We start from the raw sequence: 21672 nt of genomic DNA on the forward strand, positions 1-21672 counted from the left end.
TCTACATAGGACATTGAGCCTTTAGTTACCATAACACTAACACTCTCTCATTATCCAATTTCACGGTTAGCTATCCAACATTAAATTAAATGTAGAACTTTTTCCAGCAGGGTCCACTTTTTAGCTTTTTAACAAATTACACTCCAAATTTTATATTTATTATATTTGCTTTTTAAGTTTACAGTTTTTTCACCGATACTTTTTAAATGCCTTTCTATTAATTTTGTAACGTTAAATGTCACATGAATAATAGATGCTTCATTAGAATAAACATAATTTTAGAAGATAAAATCATTTGATTTTGTTGCAGTGTACAAGAAGATATTATTACAATAATTTTAAAGTTTCGACATATTAGTGCAAAATTACTTAAAATTAGGACTATTTTGTACAAAAATAATTAAAGTTGGTGGGGCGTTAATGCGTTTCTACCATGTTATGGCACCAAATGATTTGATCTTTTAAAAATATCCTTGTGTTAAGAGAGTATGAGCTACTCATGTGGCATTTAAAGGCTATAAAATGGACGGAATTGGGAGGTATTGGTATAAAAAACAGTAAATTTAGAGGCTATAAATGATGAATGTGGAATTTGAGGTGTAATTTGCAAAAAATCTAAAAATTTGGAAAAAAAAATAAAATCCTTAAATGTAATTTGTGAGGCGTGACATGTATTTTTAGCTCTAATTTACATGTACTTTGACGCAAATTTGTATTACAATGTGTGCTTCAATATCCACTACAACAAAATTATTATATAACCCTATATGATTTTAGAGAGAAAGACGGCACTAGAGAAACAAAAACTGACTTGCTTATTTTTAATCAAAGATAATTTTTTTTCCCCCTAAACAATGCATCACATATCCCGTCAAAAAAACAAAAAAAAAAAAATGCATCATATATTCCTCGATCTGCCTCTCTCCTTCAATGATTTTTATTTCATTCTAAAAATATTATAATTGTTTTGTAATATATATTTTTTTTTACTAAATATTCTTAGTTATTTTTTTATTGTTACGTTAGACGTTGGATTATGAGTGGTTGTGACACGTCATCCCTTAAAAAAAAAAATAGTTCACGTATATTTTTCTCAAATACTAACTTCTTAATTGACGACGATCTCTTTACTGTCGTTTGCGTAACAGGTAGATCATTCCCGTTGATTTTTTATTTTTTTTTGTTCTGTTTTTTAATTGTTTTGAGAGATTAATAAATTAAAAGGGATAAACTGGGGACACGTCATCGGAAATTTGGCGGTTGAGAACAATTGCAGCTGCAAAGTTCAATTGGTCGGTATCTCAAACCATAGCCCTGGGGGGTTCTTTTCTCATCTCAGAGAGTGACTCGGAGAGAATTGAAGCAGCTCTCAAATGGCGATACGAGCGGTGGGAGTGGCAGCAACGGCGAGAGGTAGCATCATCGTGAGCTCACAAAGTGAGAATCGCCATTGCTTTCTCTCACTGCATCCTCCTCCTCGTCCCAATCACCACCATTTCCATGGCTATGTCGGGTCAATACCAAGCACAAGCACAACCACCAGTACCAACGGTGTCTTCATCCACTTGGAGCCTATCGGTCCCAAATCCCGACGCCGTTCGGAGCTATTGACCATACCTAAAGCCGCTGATTCCACCCAGCCTTCCTCCGTCTCCTCCTCCGCCGGCAAAACCGTCGTCGCCGACGACCAATTCTCGCTTGCTAAGGTATCAACTTGGTAACCTTCTCCATTTTTTATGCGCTTTGGCTGTCTTTTCCCTTTCTTTTTACTTTCTAGCTAGACAAAAATGAAACAAGTAGATAAGGCATATATATATATATATATATATATATGAAAATTTGATGGTAGGACTGAATCATGACAGTTTTTTATAGTATTAATGACGGTTTTTTAAAAAATTATTATTAATATTATAAAAAATTATTATCAATACTGTGATATGCATAATGGTCGTCCGCATTATAAATGGAAAAACTATATATATGGAATTGTTTGATTTTCTTTTTTTTTTTTTTTTTTAATTTTTCGTTGCTTCTTATGGTTTGGATAATAATAATAATAGTAATAACAATAACTATCGATTAGAGTCTCATTTTTATATTTTGATGAATTAGATGGAATGGTGTTTGTTTTTCCAATGGTTGCAGGTTTCATTTGGTGTTATTGGTCTAAGTGTTGGAATTTCACTCTTAGGGTGAGTCTCTGAATCCTTTTGTTAGGACCTTGTCTTCTTTTTTTATTTTATTTTTTGTGATAAACTTGTTAGAACCTTATACTCGGAAGCTTTAGTTTAATTTTTTTACATTGATTGTGGTCTGCAATTTGCAGGTATGGTTTTGGAGCATATTTTAATATACTACCTGGATCTGAATGGTCAGCTTTGATGTTGACCTATGGCTTTCCTCTTGCAATTATTGGTATGGCTCTCAAGGTAATAAATAGCTTCTTTAATTGTTTTCTAGTATCCATGATAAAGTTTTGTAGGAAATGCTAAATGGTTCATAACTTGAAATGGTCAGACAAAAGATAAGATTTTGAAAATAGAAAGAGAAAATGCAAATTAATAGGAAATATCTGTGTTTTTTTTTTTTTTTTTTTTTTGGGGGGTTGCAAATCCTCTAATTGTCTGGTTATACCAGCCACATACACTTGTAGCTGAATTTTTTTTTATTCTCTTTATGGGCTTGGAATCATGGCTTCTGAACTTGGATAGGTTTATAAATTGAAGTTTCTTCGTTAAGGGGGGCTTTTGATAATGAGAAAGAAACAATCTGCTTTCCATTTGTATTACATTATTGCCTTTGGACTGTTTTGCAGTATGCTGAACTCAAGCCGGTGCCATGCTTGACTTATTCAGATGCTGAAAAGTTAAGAGAAACATATGCCACTCCGATTCTTAAACAGGTAATTCACTAAATTGATTCATTCTTGTAATCCATATATAGAATTACCCCACAAATTCAGATTTTTTTATCAAGAAGGAAAGTAGGGAAGCTATGAATCCTCCACGCTTCTTTTTCTCAATCTTTTAAGCTTTTAATTTATATTTCATTCTCTTAATGCTTATCTCCTCTCTGTTTTGACTTGAAGATTACTTCAAAGATAGATAACCAACTACTGACTGTTTTCTTTCCTTTGTTGTACCTGATTGGATATCACCCCCATTTTTGTCATAAATGTTCAACATGGTGTTTTTAAGAGCCTAAGATAGGTTGGGTGATTTAAATCTTAATCAACATTCTTCCTGTGAAAATACTTGTGGCGTATAGCTTATCATGCAGCACTAATATACATTGGTTTTGTTTTCTCATACTTAATTCAGGCCTTGTGATTTTTGAATGCCATTACCTGCTAGTCCCCTCTTAGATTCCTTAGGAGTTGACAACTATTCTTCTTCTTCTTCTTCTTCTTTTTTATTTTTTCAAATAATATAATATCCTCAATGATGACATCTATATTTAGGTCAGGAACGATGTAATCAGATATCGATATGGGGATGAGCAGCATTTGGAGGAGGCATTGAAACGGATATTCCAGTATGGTCAGGTACTTTACCCCTTATAGCATGCATATATAAGTAATCTAACAAAAAGGTCAAACTCAAAGCATAAAAAGAATTCTTAATTAGTAAAATGAAAAAGCAAAAAATTGCTTGTGATCCTTTGATCACTTCTGTTCGAGCGAACTCATCAATTTGAAATATATGCATTTTTGGATAATTGGTTAGATTTCCAAATTGAGATTTGATTATCAATTGCATCTTTCCGGTGAGATGACAAACTCTGTTTCCTGTATGCTTCAGTTTCCTGTAAGCATGCAGATTTAACCTGTATTTTACCGAACTTCGTAGAAGAACAAAAAACAACATGCTCGTAATTCCTTAGCATAAGTATGAGATTAAAATTCCTCGGGTAGTATAGGAGGGATATTTTACTATTCCTGCCAATTAGAAATATTGGTGTAGGAAAAAGTTAAAAAGAATGCTATTATCACAAGCCTACTTGAAAACTCAAATGGCTGTCTGATAACCCATATGTTATCAATTAGATGATTTAGGATTATCTTTATATAAATAAGTATATATATTATATTTGTAGGTATTTATAAAAACCATCTCTGCATGCCTAATTCTTTTTGCCTACTTCACTTATCAGGGTGGGGGAATTCCAAGGAGAAGTGCACCTATTCTGCAAAGCATTCGTGAAGAAGTATGTTTCTCTGACTTAGATTTGATACCAATGGAAAATGTTTAAATTTTCTATTTAACATAACAAAGAGGGTCCGCTGTTGTTAACCGGGAAAAGAGTGGGACTTGTGGCAATTTCTGATGTCGACTGCATGTCTATTTCAATTTTTATTATGGTGTCCTAGTTAAAAATGAATTTTACACTGGTCTCTTCACATGCAAAGATCAGACCATGACCATAATATTAGATGATTTTTTTCCAGCATGCCATATATATATATAGAATTTTATCGTGAGAACTTGTGCGAGGCTATCACTTTTTGTTAATATGTTGAAGGGGTTTCTACTTTTGCCCTGTTTGTTTAGATTCAGTGACAGACATCTTACTTTTGTTACATCGCTAAGTAATTTTACATGAGGATGATTCTTTGTCGAGACCATCTCATCTTTCTGCATGGTTAGGTCACTGAAGATGGTAGATACTCTTTAGTACTGGTGTTTGAAGCTAAAGCTTTGCAGTTGTCGGATTTTGAACGGAGACAGGTAAAGTAATTACCTGCTAAGCCTAGAAAAATAGTTTGCCAATGTTCATAATTACATAACTATCTATTGATGCCGCCATGAAGATCATTTTTTGATTAATTTTTCTTTGGTGAACTGAGGGAGTAAAATGTTCAGGGTTGTCCAATTTTGTTAATCCTTAATAACCAAAAACTGAGTTTTCAATCTCCAATGTGCTTGCAGGCCAAGTTCACTTCATTCTTTGGACCGGGGATTACAGCTGAAGTTGGTGAGCTAAGCTCTCAATTTAAAAGCAAATGTTTAATTCCAAGCTGGAAACACAAATATTTTACAGCATTAGCAGTCTTAATAATGATTCTAATTATTGTATTTATGAACTCTTTGCTGCAGCTAAGGGAGAGAAAGATCTGTACGAAGTCCGACTTATTTCAAATGCAAACAGTACTGGATCACCATGATAACAACTCTGATTTTGTAATCCAATTGTTCTAAATATTTTGGTTTCGATCATTATAGTCCTATAGTAAAATTGTGCTGACATTCAGTTTGGCAAAAACACTAATGCTTCCATTTGTAAATTATGAAGAGAGAAATGTATGCATATAAGTTGGAAAAGAATGAATGATACAAATGCAGCAAAATTTAGATTCCATTATCATGATCAACATATACGTACTTGTGCTTTTGAATTAATGGGAAATTTAAGTAGAAAAATTCAAACAGCAAACACAACACATGTAAATGGAATTAATGCAAAATTAAGTTTGGTCATAACCAAACTTTGGTACGTAAAGTATGAACAGTTGGGTTATATTGTATTCACTTTGTATGAAAATTCCATCAAACTCAGATTGAAAGCCAATTAAAAAATGTAACAAAAATTGTAATCTCCGTATAAACCCAGAAAAACACTAGATAACCCAACCCATTTGCTTCATCGGCCCAGAGCCAGGACGGCACAAGCAATCGACAAAGCAACCGGAAATTGAATGCCAAGGCACTGTGAGGCCATGCTCGATCTCCACTCGTTATTCTCACCGTCGTTATCGCCGTCCGGCAGCAAAGGTCCCGGCGGTGGCCTAATGAGCTGGGGCTGACCCTCCGAAGTAGGTTTAGGCAACAAATCGAGCCCGTCACCATAAACAGTGTAGTCAAGTATGGCTCCGACGCCGTGGACTGCGATGGTGGCAGTGATGTAAAGGTCTGGCTGAGTGATCGGAGAGCCATCGACGCTGAAATTGGAGCGGTTGTTGCTGGTGATGACGATGGATTTTCCAGGGAGAAGAGTCGGGAGGCGAGCGTTTGGTTTGAAGAGCTGGAGATCGGAGAAGGAGAGGCGCTGCGGGATGACGTGGTAGGGGAACATGAATGGGTCGGCCGTGAGGAGGCGGTTGACGGCGTCGTCTTGAGGGATGAAGAGAGTGGCGCTCAGAGGGAGGATCAGAGGGTTCGCTCCGGAGATTATGTTCACCCAATTCCCAAAGTCACCTGCTCCAATCAGCGCGTCTATTATGTTGCTCAACTGCTGTGGTGGTTGTGTCGATGCCGGAGTCGGCGGTGGAGAGGATGGTCGCGGTGGTGGCTGCTCGGGCAACGGCGGTGGCGGGGGATGTCTAGGTGATTGCGATGGAGAATGTGGAGGAGGTTGGCGAGATGATCGGGAATCCATTGGAGGAGAAGCAGAAGGTAAATGTTGAGGCGGCGCTGGTGGTGGAGATCGGGAGGCCATGGGAGGAACAGAAGGTGGTGGTGATTTGGTGGCGGGAGGAGGAGGTGGAGAGGGTGACGGAGGTGGTGGTGGAGATGGTGACGGAGGTGGTGGTGGTGGAGACGGTGAAGGAGGTGGTGGTGGTGGGGATGGTGAAGGAGGAGGAGGCGGAGATGGTGACGGAGGTGGTGGTGGAGATGGTGAAGGAGGTGGTGGAGGTGGAGATGGAGATGGAGAGGGAGGAGATGGTGGAGATTGGGTGGGAGAAGGTGATGCCTGCAATGTGGAGGAACTGAGGAGGAGGACGGAAAAAAAGACTAGGTAGTCGCTGGCCGCCATGTGAGAGAAAAGAGAGGAAGATCGATTTTCTTTGGGGGGGTTTAAAGAAATGGGAAATATATATAGTAGGTGAAAGAAAATTCGATGTAGATTCTTGGATGGTTTTCTTGGATTTTCTTTTCTTTCTGTCGTCTCTGTGTATTGTGCTTGTGTGGGGGTTACGAAAACTGAGAAGCTTTAGTAGCAGATGAGTGCGGACAGGGATACAGGGGTTGAAGGAGGTCTCTGTGTGTATAAGTGTGTTTGTGTGTGTGTGTGTGTCTCTCTCTCTGCTCACGCCTAACAAACATGTAACGGATCAGGATCTTTCCCGCCAAATCAGTTTGGACTCTATGGGGGAGACGATGGCACGTCATTGTAATTACATCCTTATGTCAAGGGTGTTTCCGGAATTTTATAGAATAACGTAATTTATTAACCCAGGCCCAGCAAGTTGTGCCAGCCCCAGTTGATATGGATTTGGGCTGCTCTGATGCCATTTTCCAATCTGTCCATTCGGACCCAAGGTCCTTTACTTTATGTTGAGTCACAGTACCTTTGACTCTCTTCTATTAGTATATAGAGAAATTAGTTAAACCAAGTAACTCTATTAATAATAATAAGAGTCAAATTTCAGTTGGTTGTACGAGTCATTAAAACGGTCTTAGGATCTGGGAGTCTGAAAATTTATGCACCTATTCTGCAAATAATTCTATTTTTAGGTCCCTTAAAGAACTTATTGCGAGCTTTTCTCCACGTATGATAATCTTCAATTAAACACTTTAAAACAGTGTCTGTAAAAAGTCAAAACTTATTTCCAATGCTAACTCTGGATAATCACCATCATAAGTTAATTATCTTGTAGTTTAATACAATGGTTAAAAGTGGCTTGGTTTTATTCATTATACCAGACTTTAGTCCTTTTGGAAAAAAATTGCTGATATTCGGTTGGCAAACATTAATGTATCATCATCCTCATCCATATGAAGATAGAAATTTATATGCGTAAGTTGGAAAAAGACTGAATGACAATGAGACAGAATATTTGAATTCCCATATCATTCATGCATGACTTGGGTCTTTGATGGAATATGGAACTGACTGCTAAAACTAGGTAGTAAAGGTAGTGCTGATGAAGTTGACCTCTAAATGCCCACTTTTTTTTCTTCTTCTTTTTTTTTTTTTTTTTTTTTTTTTTTGGTGGGACTTTTCTAGTGATTTTATGCACGAGAATTGGAACTTCTTTCGTGTCTATAGTAAACAGTAAACATACAACATCTTAGGGTAAAAAAAATATATATTATTTACCAAAAAGAAAAAAATAAGGGTAAAGAAAATATATTAATGTTACTGAATGTGGTTAGCTAGTGTAGTTCATAACAAACTGGGGTTTTGAAAATTCAATTTTCCAGGCTATCTTAAGGAAAATTTTTAATTTTAATTTTATAGAATTTCAAAAGCACGGACTGGTATCTCTTTCTTAAAAGGGACATGGTGCGGTATGCTTTAGGTTCAAATTAGTGACTGTCCAAAAAGTAAAGCAAAAAGAAAAAGAAAACATGTACTGAAGTTGTCAGTCTATATGCTGTTTGATTGCTTTGTATCTGGGAAGACCATCACTAAAACCGGAGACTCTTCATCTGCATTACTACTTTCTTTGGCAAAGTTATCAGATTATGTCAGCTCAGTCATCAAAATATCTTGTTGGCATCATTATGGCAATCAATGAATTTTTTGGAGATTTAAAGTTCCCAAGACCGCAAACATAGTGTCATAATGATGATTTTTGCCATAATTTTCTAGCTTCAGGAGAAATTTAACTCTAATTTCTGAAATCTTTTCTATAATTAATCATCTAAATGAATCAATTATTTTTGTTTTCCCAATAGATATCCAGCAAAATATATTCAGTACTCACTGCTGTCTTGGCATGATATGAAGTCGTTTGTCAATACCCAAAACCAATATAATCAGTTTCAAAATTGCCCTTGAGCATATATTTTAAAACTGTTCAAAACCCATTTCTTATTTTACTAATCTTTTTTGTATATAAAAGAGAGAGAGAGAGAGAGAGAGAGAGATAGAGCAGAGACAGAGACAGAGACAGAGCTTTTTTTCCATTGTTAAAGCACGGACAAAAGCATGCACGTGAACATTTAAGCTTGCAGCCAACTTTCACCACGAAAAGAACAAAATATAACATCACCTGGGCTCTACTACTACAATTAAAGAAATCAGAAGTCAGAAAAAAAGAAAATAATAGAAATGATATACACTCCCACCCATCTTTGATGATTGTTCTTAATTTCTCTATCAATGGCAGACACATTCATGCAGTGACCTGGGCCTGCAAGATCTCTGTTGATAGAGAGAGGAAAGAGAATCTCCCAACCATTCGACCAATATTCTTTTTTTTCCAGTTTCAGCTTTATTTTCTAGCACCCTTTAAGACGGAGGGCAAAGATATTCTTCTTTCTCGGTTTGTGTTTCTCTCTCTGCCTTTTTCTCATCCATGACAAACACCCTCCTTGACTCTGCTGCTTTTGCTCATCTTTTTCCTTTCCCTCTTCTCTTTTTGTTTCTTCTTTCTCTCTTGTTTCTGGCATTTTTACCTGCACTAATGCACACTCTCATCAATGCCTATATTCTACTTTTGTCTCTGATAGCTTAATTATCTTTTTCAATTTGACAGAATTAGAAAATTTTAATCTGACATGATCTTTCTAGTTTTTATTCCAGATCTCCACAGTTAATTCTATGAGAAGCAACAATAATGAAACTTCTGGATCAACTAAATTCATCAAGCTTTTTCAAGCATCCGAATTCCATTGGCTTGTGCTTCTGTTAGCCTTGGAAGTTCTTCAAGCTGAGAAACTTTGACTATTTGCTATTTATGTATGACCTTAATAATTGTATTATCACATACTTATCAGCCATATTTAGTTAGTAGCCCAAATATGATCAATGGTAATAATGAATTACCATCATTTACCCCCCCCCCCCCCCCCCCCAAAAAAAAAAAAAAACTTAAATTGATTGGAAGTGCTACTATATCAACAACCTCAAACAATAGATATTATATTATGTTGAACAATACTCATCTAAATGGTCTCTGTGTAGTAGTTACACCGATTAAATTTTGGTTTCTTTTTCTGCTTCCTTTCTACTTTGGGTGCGCAGTTTCATTAATATTTATAAATATGTACATGACTAACATAGGATGCAAGTACCAAGTAGCTAAAACAGGATCAAACCATCTTTTCAAAACCTAAGCAAAGATGAAGTAGACGTGAATGTGAACACAAATTGTCACTTTCACCTAACAACCATCAGATATCAGTCACAATATTGCCTCAAATTCTATAGTTTAGTTTACAGGATGTAACATCAAGGTGCAATTGGAGTATTTCCCTAAATATACTGCGAAAATGCAATCATTAAAGCAACCAGCCCTGAAACACACAAGGCCATCTTTCCTAAAACCAAAACAGCGAAATGGCATTTTCCATTATGAACCCCCAAAAGAAAACTAATTCTGAGAATCCTTTTACCATTTTCATCAAAGAATCTTCAGTGCTTCCATGTAAAACAAAAGAAAGGATGACAAAACAAAATACAGGAATTCATACACGGCTCAAGGAATAAAAAGTGTTGTGAATCTATGATGGATACGGTGAATTAATTTCTGCAACTTGTTTTGAACTCCCAAAATAAGTCATCCGGGTTTTCAGCCTATGAGAAAACACGTTTCTTTTTTTTTGTTTTTCTCTCTCTTCTTTTTGCAGAAAAACAAAAAAGTGTTTCTTGAAACACAAAGACCAATTACTATTATACGTGGTAAAAAAGCAGGCTACTTGAGGAGTACAAGACTAGAGAGGGCATGTGCACACCATAACTTGGGGGACCAATTCGATTTATGAGTCCCTCACCTAAGAATGTGAGGAAATTTATATACTACAATTATATGCTACACCTATTCTATTCTATATCCTAAATTTAGTTTCCCATCTTGAGAAACACACCGACGTTTTGCAAATGCTTTTTTTTCATCTCTTTCTCAAGTCCGGTACATGAAAAATACATAACGAAAAAAAAGACCTAAAACCAAAGTATAAGGCATAATCATCTTTTGTTGCTTTTTTTGTCATTATTTTAGAATCTTGAGTACTACTAAACATATCTCTGGTACGGCTTAAAACTATAGCAGAAATGAAAATGGGAAAAATGAGCCTTCTTGATATTTACATCTATTTCTTTTATTGAGCTAACCATAATAATTAATTTTTTTTGTTAATTATTCATAATGATGCCTAATATTCCAAAAAAACATACCTCTTGCTGAGATTTTAATTTTGCATATGAATTTGGTGAATCTCCATTTTCAAGTCCAAAACGTTTTAACGATCTCTCTACAATGGGAGGGGTCGAAGCAGGACTAGGACTACTTGAACTAAGATCAGGTGGAGTGCTTTGAGTTCCAACATCCCTAGTCATACTTCCCATTTTCTTTTCTGCAAATAGAGAAAACAGAGAGAAGATTTTTAGCTCAACACAATCTAAACAACCCCTTCAAATATATGAACCGGAAAAAACAAACAGTAATAAAAGAAAAGAACCTGGGATTGGAACAGGATGAACTACATCTTCATGTACTGTATTAGGATTAGGAGGCCTAGTTTGGAAATGTCTAGAATGGGAAGGGTAAATGAGAGGAGCTGACATTGTTATTCTATTTGTTAAGTTACGAAATGATCTTCCACTGAGTGTTTTTGCTGATAAACACTCCATTGGAACCTCTCCCGAAAGAGGGTTGCATATATATTTCTCTGCTTCATTCCATTTTGAATTCAAAGCAAACCCATCTGGGGATAAGCATTCCCAACTATTGTAGACTGACCTTGCCTGCAATGCTGCAAGGATAAAAAAAAAAAATAAAAAAAAAAATACCCTTTTGTAATTCAAAAACAAACCCAACTGAGATTCACATTTCATGATCGTGAGAATAATAGTTACAGGATAAAACTTATAGAAAAAAGTGTTTTATGAAAGCAAGAAAAGTACTTCCAGGAAAAAACATCAAAAACTCTTTACCTTGGAGAGCAGTGGTGAATGAGTATGTAGATGGGTCAATTTCATCTGCGAAAAAATAATGGAAGAAGTTGAGGGAAATAGTGAGGGCCAAAACTTAGTTTTCAGAATGGAAAAAAACAGAGGAGGGGTACCTCTAACCTCTTAAGCAGTAGCCTGGTGAAGAAGCAGTGCTAGAGATGGTTATGCTTGATCTGAAAGACCTTGCGTCTTCTCTAAAACTTCTGATATATGATGCTGAATACCTTCTCGAATTCGTGTTTTCGCGGCTAATTCTGGCCTTGGCACCCCATTCTCTCAGATTGAACTCTGCTTCTTCTCGTCGACGGGAAGTATATGGAGATTTTTCCATTGGTTTATGTTCATGCAATTAGATATTGATGAGATTTTAAGGTTATTATAGTTTCTACTTGTTCTGCTCTATCAATGTAGCAGAGTTTTTTATTTTTATTTTTTTATTTTTTATGTGTATCTAAATTCTATGATAACTAGATGTCACATCAGCAAAGCACAACTGTAATGGAACTGAGAGCAAAACTTTCATGTTTGAAAAGTATTTTCTTTTTGGCATATCCTTAACTGGAATCTGAGGTTGCCATTTTTTATTTGCATTATTTACTTGATGTTACATGATGGTAGATCTTGAAATTTGTTCAAATTATTTTGGTTACAAAAAGAGGTAAATAGAAAATCAGATATAAGATTCAGTATGCATGTTATGACTTTCAACATCAATGTATAAATTAATAAGTCTATAACTCAATTCTTATCAACTATCACGAAATATTTCTTTCAAAGGAAAACAAAAAAATGAAAATATTTTCCATTTTTTTTTTTAGCATTTTTTTTTTCTCTCCAAATTCAAGAATATGCCAGGGGACAAAAGGATGTCTACCCTTCAATTCTCAATTTAAACATCCCCTGCCAGGAAAAGCCACAGGTAAACATTTGCCACAAAATTCCTTCCTTCTGAATACAAGTAAAAGTTGAATAAAATTTTTAACAATTTCCAATTAATTTGGATTACTTTTTATTAATTAATAAGTATTTTATATGCTTAAAATCAATTACGTGCAATTTCATTCTCATCCCTGAAGGGAAAAATAAAAAATAAAAAAAAAATTGAAAACTACAACCTTGACAGTGTTCTTGCAAACAATTAGTACTACAACTTCACACTCTGCCCACAGGTAATATATGAGAGTCCGTGCATGATTGACATATAATGGCCTGAAGAAAATTGTTAGCAAATAAATGAGATTCTGATTGGTGGGCAGTAGGTGGGTCACCTAAATTTGTGTAGAATTACTGAAGCAAGCTAAGGCTGAACTCTCAGTGGTGCATACATATTAAAATAGTGTAACCAATTTTAGGGATCTGAATCTCAAATGCATAATCAAGATTTTCCCCGACATCTTTCTTTCGGTGGATAGATTTTCCCTTACATAGAAACTTGTTTTTAGGAACTTGGAGAAATTGATTGATTCATTTGTGAAAAATTCCACTAAAACTCACTATCATATTGAGCACAGCCTCTCCCTTTTTTGCTATTTGGGAACCTCATAGCATGTGATTTTCTTAATGAAAATTTGACCTTAAATAAATTTAGAACAAAGAAACAATTATTGAAAGGCTGAGGGATTGAGACACAAGAAAACAGATATAATTTTGTACAAGGATTGTCAATTTCCAGGAAATAAGATTTTTGGATATTTGCTAGACAGGAGTTCACAACAACCACCCAAAAAAAAAAACAAAATTCTTGGCAACCATGCAATAAAGTGAGAGTCCCTTTTTTGAATTTTAAAAAAATTAGAAAGAAATGAAATACCAATTCCCTCCACTGTGAGTTATGAAACGCTTAAGGACAAAATAAATTTTGCCACAAGGCATAACCCAATGGGGGTGAGGCCCATTATGATAATCACAATGGTCTATGGATATGGCTGTAACAAGTTGATCAAACGTATATGAATGCAGGGTTGTTTTCAGTGTGGGTTGGATGGAGAAGAAAAAGAGTGGATAGCAAGAAGTGGGGAAAGAGCCAGAGAGGGAGATTGAGAATGTCTGTGCGGTTGTGCATGTGCTTGTCATATGGTTGTCATCATCTCTGTTGAAAATGAAATAAAAAGTGTGGGGTCCTCATCTTATGGAAGCAGGAGGGTCCCATCCCCGAGGCTCATCATCACCGTCAGTTTTGTCTGATATATATGCAATGTAGGTTTCACGAAAGGGATAGGTTCTGTGCTATGTGTCAGTTTGGGTCCCTCTGCTTCATTTAATTTCTAAAGTTTTTTTTTTTTTTTTTTTTTTTTTTTTTTTGCCCTTTCATTTCACAAGGATATAATATTATATAGTATGCTTTTTCTTATCAAAATATGATATTTTCTGGGTTTCCATAATTTATTTAGCAGCTTCTAAAGTTTTCAAATTTTGTTTTGTCTTATATTTGCTTGTATGCTATTTATTCAAATTAACATAATTTCATTCATTTCCTTTTCCTTGGTCACGCACACAAAATTGTAGCCGATGAATACAAAGTGTATAATTTGCACTCTTACTTTGACATCAATTTGAAAAAATTCAAGTTCGGATTGTTGACCACCCAAAGAAACATAAATTTTACCACCGGATTATCTGGTAAAAACTATAATGTGCATCCTCAGTCTTGCGAATAGACAAATTTATTTAATTTTCCATGACGTTATTTCAAGCATTTAAACTAGCTTGATCTATATAATGGGATATATATATATATATATATACACACACACCCCTCCTTGTCCCCACAAACTTTTCCGAGGTACGGGTAACTTTTTCATCCAAGGAAAATTATGAAACACCTACTCTATTAACTCCACATGCAATAAGGAAATGTAATAACATCCAATTGAAACGTTATTTAGGCATGAATCTGACAATTACGGTTTTCTTGTTCCATCAAGTCTACCAAACATCACAAGCATAAGTTGAACTACATGTTGCACAAGGGGACCACCCCACCTACATGCGTACTTGGATTTATGTTACAAATTTTACATGCTCCAAAAACTGGCTGTCTCAGAAATTTGTAGTTTCACCCGCCGATCAAACAGGGTACTGCAATAGAAAAGCCAATTTGAAGTTGTTTCCAACTTGTTTTGAATCTCGGTTGGATGGCTGGTTCTAGTCCTCCAGTTGACAACCTAAGACTTAAAACATGCTCCGGAATAAGGGTGTCCGAATCCAATGAATCAACAGAGATGGAGTTCACATATTCATGGCAAAGTAAGGATGCAGTATACAAGAGTCAGATTGAGTAGTTGAGCTGTTTAAGACTCTCCTCTCTTCTGAATGCAGAACTCCGTGACAAGCATCCAACTGGTCCCCAACTGTACCACCTAAAATTCATAAGTACAAAAAGAAAAAAAGAGTATAACCATGAAGTATAAAATCAATCATGTAAGATGCAACATCAATGACAGTATGCAAATTAGTCAAAGGAGTTGAGAAGCCAATATAGAACCAGAACAAAATTATTCAACCTCTCATAACAGCTCACACAAATTCACCATTTTCTTTTTCCTTTTTCTTTCTTTTTTATCTTTTGCATGACCATTTCTGTTTTCTAATACATGCTATGATCTCTTCACTTGCAGTAATGTTGTAATATATATTAGGGTACATGGACAACAGCATATGCCAAAAATTTTATGTCAAATAAAAGTTCAATGGAAATCAAACATATACAATCTGCAGTGCTCTGTAGCTAAATTTCAGAATCCTTTCAACTTTTACATTATTAAGTTTGAATAAACAGTTTTATCTAAAAATGTTTACCTTAATGAGCTCACTGTTCACATGATCTTTTGCACTAATTCTATAATGAAACTGGAGCTCATGACAACTTCAGCAACATGATGGCATAAATTAAACAGTGGACATATTAAGGAGAGCTGAAAACCAAAATACACAAGTCTTACTTCAAAGCAGAAATGTTAAGACAGCATGTTACCAACTACAAATGACAAATATGATATATACTTACATTTCAACAGAACAGTAATCAAGGAACCTCTGTCAAACTGCAAGAAATCATCTAATATGTTCCCATATTAGAATTCCTGCAAAATAAGGGAGAGAAAAGGATCAAGATGAGCCCTTATGAGCAGTTGGCAACAAAGTATTCTAGAGGGCAGAAAGATGAGATAACCTGCTCAATGGAAAACAGATGAAAGCCGAGCAACTTTAGGAAACTGCATATGCATATAAACTACCTGTTTAACAGGGATTATAAACGGTTTGCTTTAGCAACAAAGTTATATTTTGGAGATGCTGAAAGAAATATGTGGCGGTGAGATAAAATTTGATCCTTGCTGCGTAGATAATAAATAATAAGAGAGTTCTACAATATTCAAATAAGGAACAAAACCTCCCACCAGAATTGGTTTATAACAACTTAGAATGCGTCAGATTTCTTTGCAGAAAGAATATAATAATTAAATTAGTCTCAATCAGCATTAGTATAACATGTAAAAAATCTTGCAAATGAAAATCTGAATCTTTTTCCCTTTTTTGGTTCCCCTTTTGTAGGGATTATTAAATTACCTTGTCCAAGAAGGAAAATAGCATTTGCAGCTAAAGGAATAACATCTTGAATCTTTTCACTGGCAAAAAATGCCTGAACAGCTGGCAGAATTAAAAAAAAAAAAAAAAGAATGAGAATAATAATTTTACAAACTATAAGTACAACCTTGGAAGCTGGGGTGATCACATAAGAAATAATAATTACAAGCAGAGGAAGCAGGGCAAGCAGACTTGGAGCATGCTATTAAAGGGAGTTCTATGTGTAGAGAATGTTTGCAAGGAATTGCAGCACTCTTAACGTCTAATTTTTATGAATATAACCAGCAAAAGTACTCTAACTTCTAATTTTAATGAATTTGACTAGCAAACTATGAGAGTATGGAAACCTGAGATTTGCATAAGTTTTTCCTTATTTTCACTTCTATCATTTTCATCAGCCAAATTCTCCATGTCAGATGCCACCATCATGTGCACAGAGTGGTATCCATCTGATACCCAAACAGTTTGCGTTCCTGCAAAATGATAAAGAAACCTTTAGTTACAAAATGCAGTGAGAAAACAAGAAGCGCCTCATGGTTGAGGCTCAGATCAAAGAGGCATAATTATTGTCTTTAGATACGAAACTGTAGCAAGTGCATCAATCATATTGAGTATTTTATATTCTACACAGTGTTCAAAGTCCTCCTGCCCCATTCTTTTATTTTTCTCTCTCTTGCCAAGATAACCACACGTGCCTGTTTATTACCCATCCCAAACCTTTTACATGCAGTAGAACATTTTAATCACAAAAGCTTGTGGCCTTCCAACATTCAAATATCTACAGATTTAGGCAAGTGAAAGCATACTTAAAGAAGTATCAGGAATAATAGCCAGATTTTGCACTTTCAAAACTTGAGGCAACTGTCGCATGTCACAAGTGATATCTGATCCAACGACAGGGTAAGACAAGCGCAAGAGATGTAAGTTTCCAGCTGAGTCCAAGATTATAAACTTTTTTGCGGATAATGCCTGAATAGAAATTGCCTTCACAGACATCACCACCTTTGATTTTGATGGTTCAGCATCCTGCCTCTTGAGTGCCACAAAGCATGCTCCCTGTTCACAGGAGTCAGCTCTCAATTTAATAGCCCTCTGTTTCACTGCAAGTTTAAATACTCCATTAGCTCAACGAGCCAACTGTAACAGCATTGTTTAATATGTGTATCTCATAAGCAAGAAATAATTGAACCAACTTCTTGATAAACACATAGTAAGTCATTTGCAATGTGAGCAAACTGTAATTTTATCTTAGAAATATATCTATATAATTTAGAAGTCAAAGATTCTGTAACCTCTCTACTAATTAAGGATTTCACTTCACTGTAAGAAGCCCAAAAGAAGTCCTAATTAAAGTTCCATTTCTATCAATCAGTAATTTACCATCTAGAAGCATCCTTATGAATTTAACCAAAGGACGGCATCTTGCTTAATATGAGTAGCACCCATGTCCTGGTCAAAAAGAAATACCTAAAAAAGAATTGTTAGCACATATTACAGATAACAATATAAAACTCTTACAAGGACTGCGAAACACATCTTACGACAGTCAATTAACTGAAAGTCATATGGAGGTACAAAATATATAAAACAAATGGATATGATAGTCCATGAAAATCATATTGGCTACTACCTATGAAGATTTTGTCTTTTGTCCTCTTTTTTCTTTCAGGGTAATGCAAATATCAGTCCTATCACCATTTCAATCAAATATCTTAAGCGGTATGGCCATTATAAACTAGATGTTACATACACTGCCGTAGTTTAGTTGGATGCAATTATGCTTCAAAATGTTAGATTTGAGATTCCACAATAATTTTGCACATGAAATTAAGTAAAACAGCAAGAGCAATACATATACTATGAATATATGTAAAGTAGATTTTGTTTGCCAAAAGTTAAAACAACAACAACAATAACAAAAAATATTAATACTTTAACTATAAAATTATAACTCTATTAAATAGCTGTCACCTAATGAGAGCTTTACAGATTGGCTGGATGGATAGCATTGCTCATATACTTAGCAGTGCATCATTCTTTCTCCTTGGTTGTCTGACCAAAGGTGGTTTGGGAGTGTTAATTCAAACGCCTATGAAAATCTTCAGTTTCATTTGGTAACATGATGGATTTTTGTTTTTAGCTTTTTTTCTTTTTTTTTTTTTTTAAGTTTTTTTTTTCCCCCTACCAAAATATGTGTAATTTGCTTTTCTCAAATATTTGTTAGTGGTAGTTAGAGTTTGTTAAGCATCTTAACTAATTAGAAAGTTAAAGGAGAAAAAATAAATAAAAAAATGAACATTAAATTGAACAAAATTTCAAATTATGTTGGTTTTTGATTTCTTTTGTTTTATTCTTTCAAGTTTATAGACAACTGAGATGCCTAAAAAACTCTTAACACTAACAAACATTTGAGGTAAGCAAATTATATACAATGAGGAAGACAAAAACCAAAAAACCAACACATTACCAAAAGGCACCTTCTATTGTAGTTTCCATAAATTAAAGCAAACGATAGTGGTTCCATTATCAATGAAATTTAAACACAATGCTGTGTGGATTGGAATATATTATTGGTCATACCCTCCCTCCCATATCCAACTCTACTAACTCAACAAGTAATGAAATATTTACCAAATTTACCAATACCATTTGCATTTGCATAATAGCATAAAACAGCTACTCAATACATGGAACTTCCAATACTTACCAGAAACATACTGTGGACTTTTCTTCCCCTCCAAGTAACCGTTGCAAGCTATCTCTGAAATCCCTAAAACAGCATCACTTTTCCCACATCCACCACTACCTCCAGAATTCATGTTACCCCTTAAATCACCATACACATCATCACCACCAATAACCCCGTTAGGCAGACAAGATTTTCGACCTTCCGGCTTCGAATTTGAATGCCAAGGTTTGACTTTCCTAACCTGACCTTTCACGATAGGCCTCAAATTGAAAACCCTAACCCCGTTTAGTTCACCTAAGATCAAGAACCCAAACGAAACACTAATCGACCAGAGTGGATTGCAGCACTCGATCACAGCACACCTCATCAATTTCACAACGACCCCATCACCACCACCACCACCACCACCATCATCGTCATCGATGCTACCCACCACCGATTTCACCGCGAAAACCCAAACCTTTGAGCTCGAAACCGAATACATAGCGAAGAAATTGACCGACCCAGAAAGCCTGATCGAAACCCCATGATTACAATCGATCAAAACTCCCAATCTCCCATCGAATTGGAGGTCTCTCTGGTTGCAGACAACTTGAGCCTTGGTGAAAAGCTTTTGCCTCTGCAATATATAAAACCGAAGCAGTACCTTCGACCCACCGCCATAAGGACCCGACACAACAAACAATACACGAGAATTAGTGTCAGGGTTATTAGGGTTTGGATTTTGGAGCAGTAGGAAGGTGGCAGACGAAGATGGAGGGGAGACGATGGTTTGAGGGGGAGGGAGAGAAGAGAGGGAAAAAGGAGATATGGAGGGGTAGAGAGAGAAAGAGGAGTCAGAATGCATGAGGGCTAGAGAGAGAGAGTGGGGTTCAAAGAGGAGAGATGTTATGTGAGGAGAAGAGAGAGAAGGGTTGGGGAGGTCGAGCTTTGAAGCTTGGACAACAACCATTAGAAGAAGAACCGAAAAAAGCAAAACCAGCAAAAGCTCCTCCACCTCCACCTGAGACTTTGTATGGTAATGGTGTTAGCATAATAGGCATTGGTTCTGGGGAAGAACAACAAGGAGGAAGAACATGACGGGGTTGACGACGAAGTAAGGCATTTTTTTTTTTTTTTTTTTTTTGTTTTCCAAGTTTATTTGGTTTTGGACTTTTTTTTTTTTAGTTTTATTTGGTATGTGGCCGGTGGAATGGTAAAATATTTTAATTATTATTTTTTAAATTTTATAGAGTTTCTTTTTTTTTTTTGCTTGAATTAAAATTTTAGAGAGTTACGTTTCTTAAGTGGGATCTGGATTATTAATTAAAAAATATCCCATGCCACATGCTAATCTTTTTGGAGAGTTCTTTCTTCCTTTCAATATGATATATATATATATATATATTTTTTTTTTTTTCAGTTATTTTTTAAGACAAAAGTTTAAATATAATGTTACGAGGTCATTTTGATTTTATAAAGTCTTACAACACTTTATCATAAATTTTAATGCTTTAATTCTTAAAATTATCTTGTAACATAATTCAAAACGAGTTTGGATGAACTCGGAAAAGAAACAGCGAGTTAGGCAAATTACAAACAATATGGGAAATTTGAACCTTATAAACTACTTTAGACAACATTGAATGCTTTCAAACATTAATTGAAAAATAAAAATAAAAAAATTCATCATTACTTGTTCAAGAAAACCTTTAGAATGCCTGGGAACTTTAAAACTCTCATCTCTAAATCATTTGATAAATATAGTTTAGAACAAAGATTTTGGAAAATTACAAAAAATTTGAGAAATTATAAATGTTTTGACAAGTTTGGATCTTAAAATATTTTATTTTAAGCTTTAAATCTCAGAATGATTTTATTTGAAAATGTAAAATAAATATCTTGCAAATTTATAAATATTTTGGAAAAATTGGACCTTAAAATTAGTTTTGACACTATTTAATATTTATAAACATTAATAACAAAAGTCTAATCACCTATGCTTATTCAATAAAACCTTTAAAATATTTTATTTAGGACTTTAAAACTAACAATCTTCAAATAATTTGATAAAAAATGATGTAGAACAAAGATTTTGGAAGATTACAAAGATTTGAAAAATCATAACATTTTAATAAATTTGGGTCTTAAACTTGAAGAATATTTTATTTTGAACTTTAAGGCTCTAAATTTTCAAAATAATTTTATACAAGTAATTTTAAAACAAATATTCTAAAACATTATAAACATTTTGAAAAGTTTGAATCTATTAAAACTAGTTTTTGATAATATTAAATCCTTCCAAACATTAATTACAATAGTGTAATTACCTTTGCTTACTCAAGAAAACCTTTAGAATACTTTATTTAGAACTTTAAAAAACTTTTTTTAGCTTTCATAGAAGGATTGTACATCAACCATAAGGAGATTCCTTGAACAATTAGGAAAATTAAATTTCAAAAAGTAGAAGTTTATTTCTTAAAAATTGACTATCCAGTTGATCACTTTATTTGTCCTAAAAAAAGAAAATAAAAATAAACAAACTTTAAAAGATGCAAGATGTCTTTTATAATTGC

General features: G+C 34.8%; 4 protein-coding genes across 7 annotated transcripts; 1 reads left to right on the top strand and 3 right to left on the bottom strand.

The window, feature by feature from the left end:
- Positions 1-1233: 1233 nt before the first annotated feature.
- On the top strand, positions 1234-5361 carry LOC107416554 (uncharacterized). Its single transcript, XM_016025063.4, has 9 exons — positions 1234-1706; positions 2149-2195; positions 2330-2432; positions 2819-2905; positions 3464-3547; positions 4156-4209; positions 4650-4730; positions 4932-4977; positions 5100-5361. Exons 1-9 carry the CDS (start codon positions 1374-1376, stop codon positions 5165-5167), a joined length of 903 nt encoding a protein of 300 aa, XP_015880549.1. The 5' UTR covers positions 1234-1373; the 3' UTR covers positions 5168-5361.
- A 156-nt stretch (positions 5362-5517) lies between these two features.
- On the bottom strand, positions 5518-7295 carry LOC107416555 (uncharacterized). The gene has a single exon (XM_016025064.4). It carries the CDS (start codon positions 6754-6756, stop codon positions 5644-5646), a length of 1113 nt encoding a protein of 370 aa, XP_015880550.4. The 5' UTR covers positions 6757-7295; the 3' UTR covers positions 5518-5643.
- A 1534-nt stretch (positions 7296-8829) lies between these two features.
- Positions 8830-12382, bottom strand: LOC107416553 (uncharacterized). The gene is made up of 5 exons (XM_016025062.4): positions 11965-12382; positions 11827-11871; positions 11352-11645; positions 11068-11246; positions 8830-9347 (listed from the first exon to the last, which is right to left on the bottom strand). Exons 1-5 carry the CDS (start codon positions 12173-12175, stop codon positions 9171-9173), a joined length of 906 nt encoding a protein of 301 aa, XP_015880548.3. The 5' UTR covers positions 12176-12382; the 3' UTR covers positions 8830-9170.
- A 2308-nt stretch (positions 12383-14690) lies between these two features.
- On the bottom strand, positions 14691-20267 carry LOC107416550 (uncharacterized). Of its 4 annotated transcripts, none has more exons than XM_048472882.2 (8): positions 19136-20267; positions 17235-17528; positions 16776-16901; positions 16411-16491; positions 16016-16079; positions 15851-15926; positions 15643-15758; positions 14691-15194 (listed from the first exon to the last, which is right to left on the bottom strand). In XM_048472882.2, the coding sequence occupies exons 1-5, from the start codon at positions 20067-20069 to the stop codon at positions 16051-16053; spliced, it is 1464 nt and encodes a 487-aa protein (XP_048328839.2). In that variant the 5' UTR covers positions 20070-20267; the 3' UTR covers positions 14691-15194; positions 15643-15758; positions 15851-15926; positions 16016-16050. The 4 variants fall into 4 exon arrangements, with proteins under 4 accessions (XP_048328839.2, XP_048328838.2, XP_048328841.2 ...); XM_048472881.2 differs by having other exon boundaries at positions 14691-15203; XM_048472884.2 differs by lacking the exon at positions 15643-15758.
- Positions 20268-21672: the final 1405 nt, after the last annotated feature.

Source organism: Ziziphus jujuba, chromosome 4 (assembly GCF_031755915.1).
Source record: "Ziziphus jujuba cultivar Dongzao chromosome 4, ASM3175591v1".
Taxonomy (NCBI): domain Eukaryota; kingdom Viridiplantae; phylum Streptophyta; class Magnoliopsida; order Rosales; family Rhamnaceae; genus Ziziphus; species Ziziphus jujuba.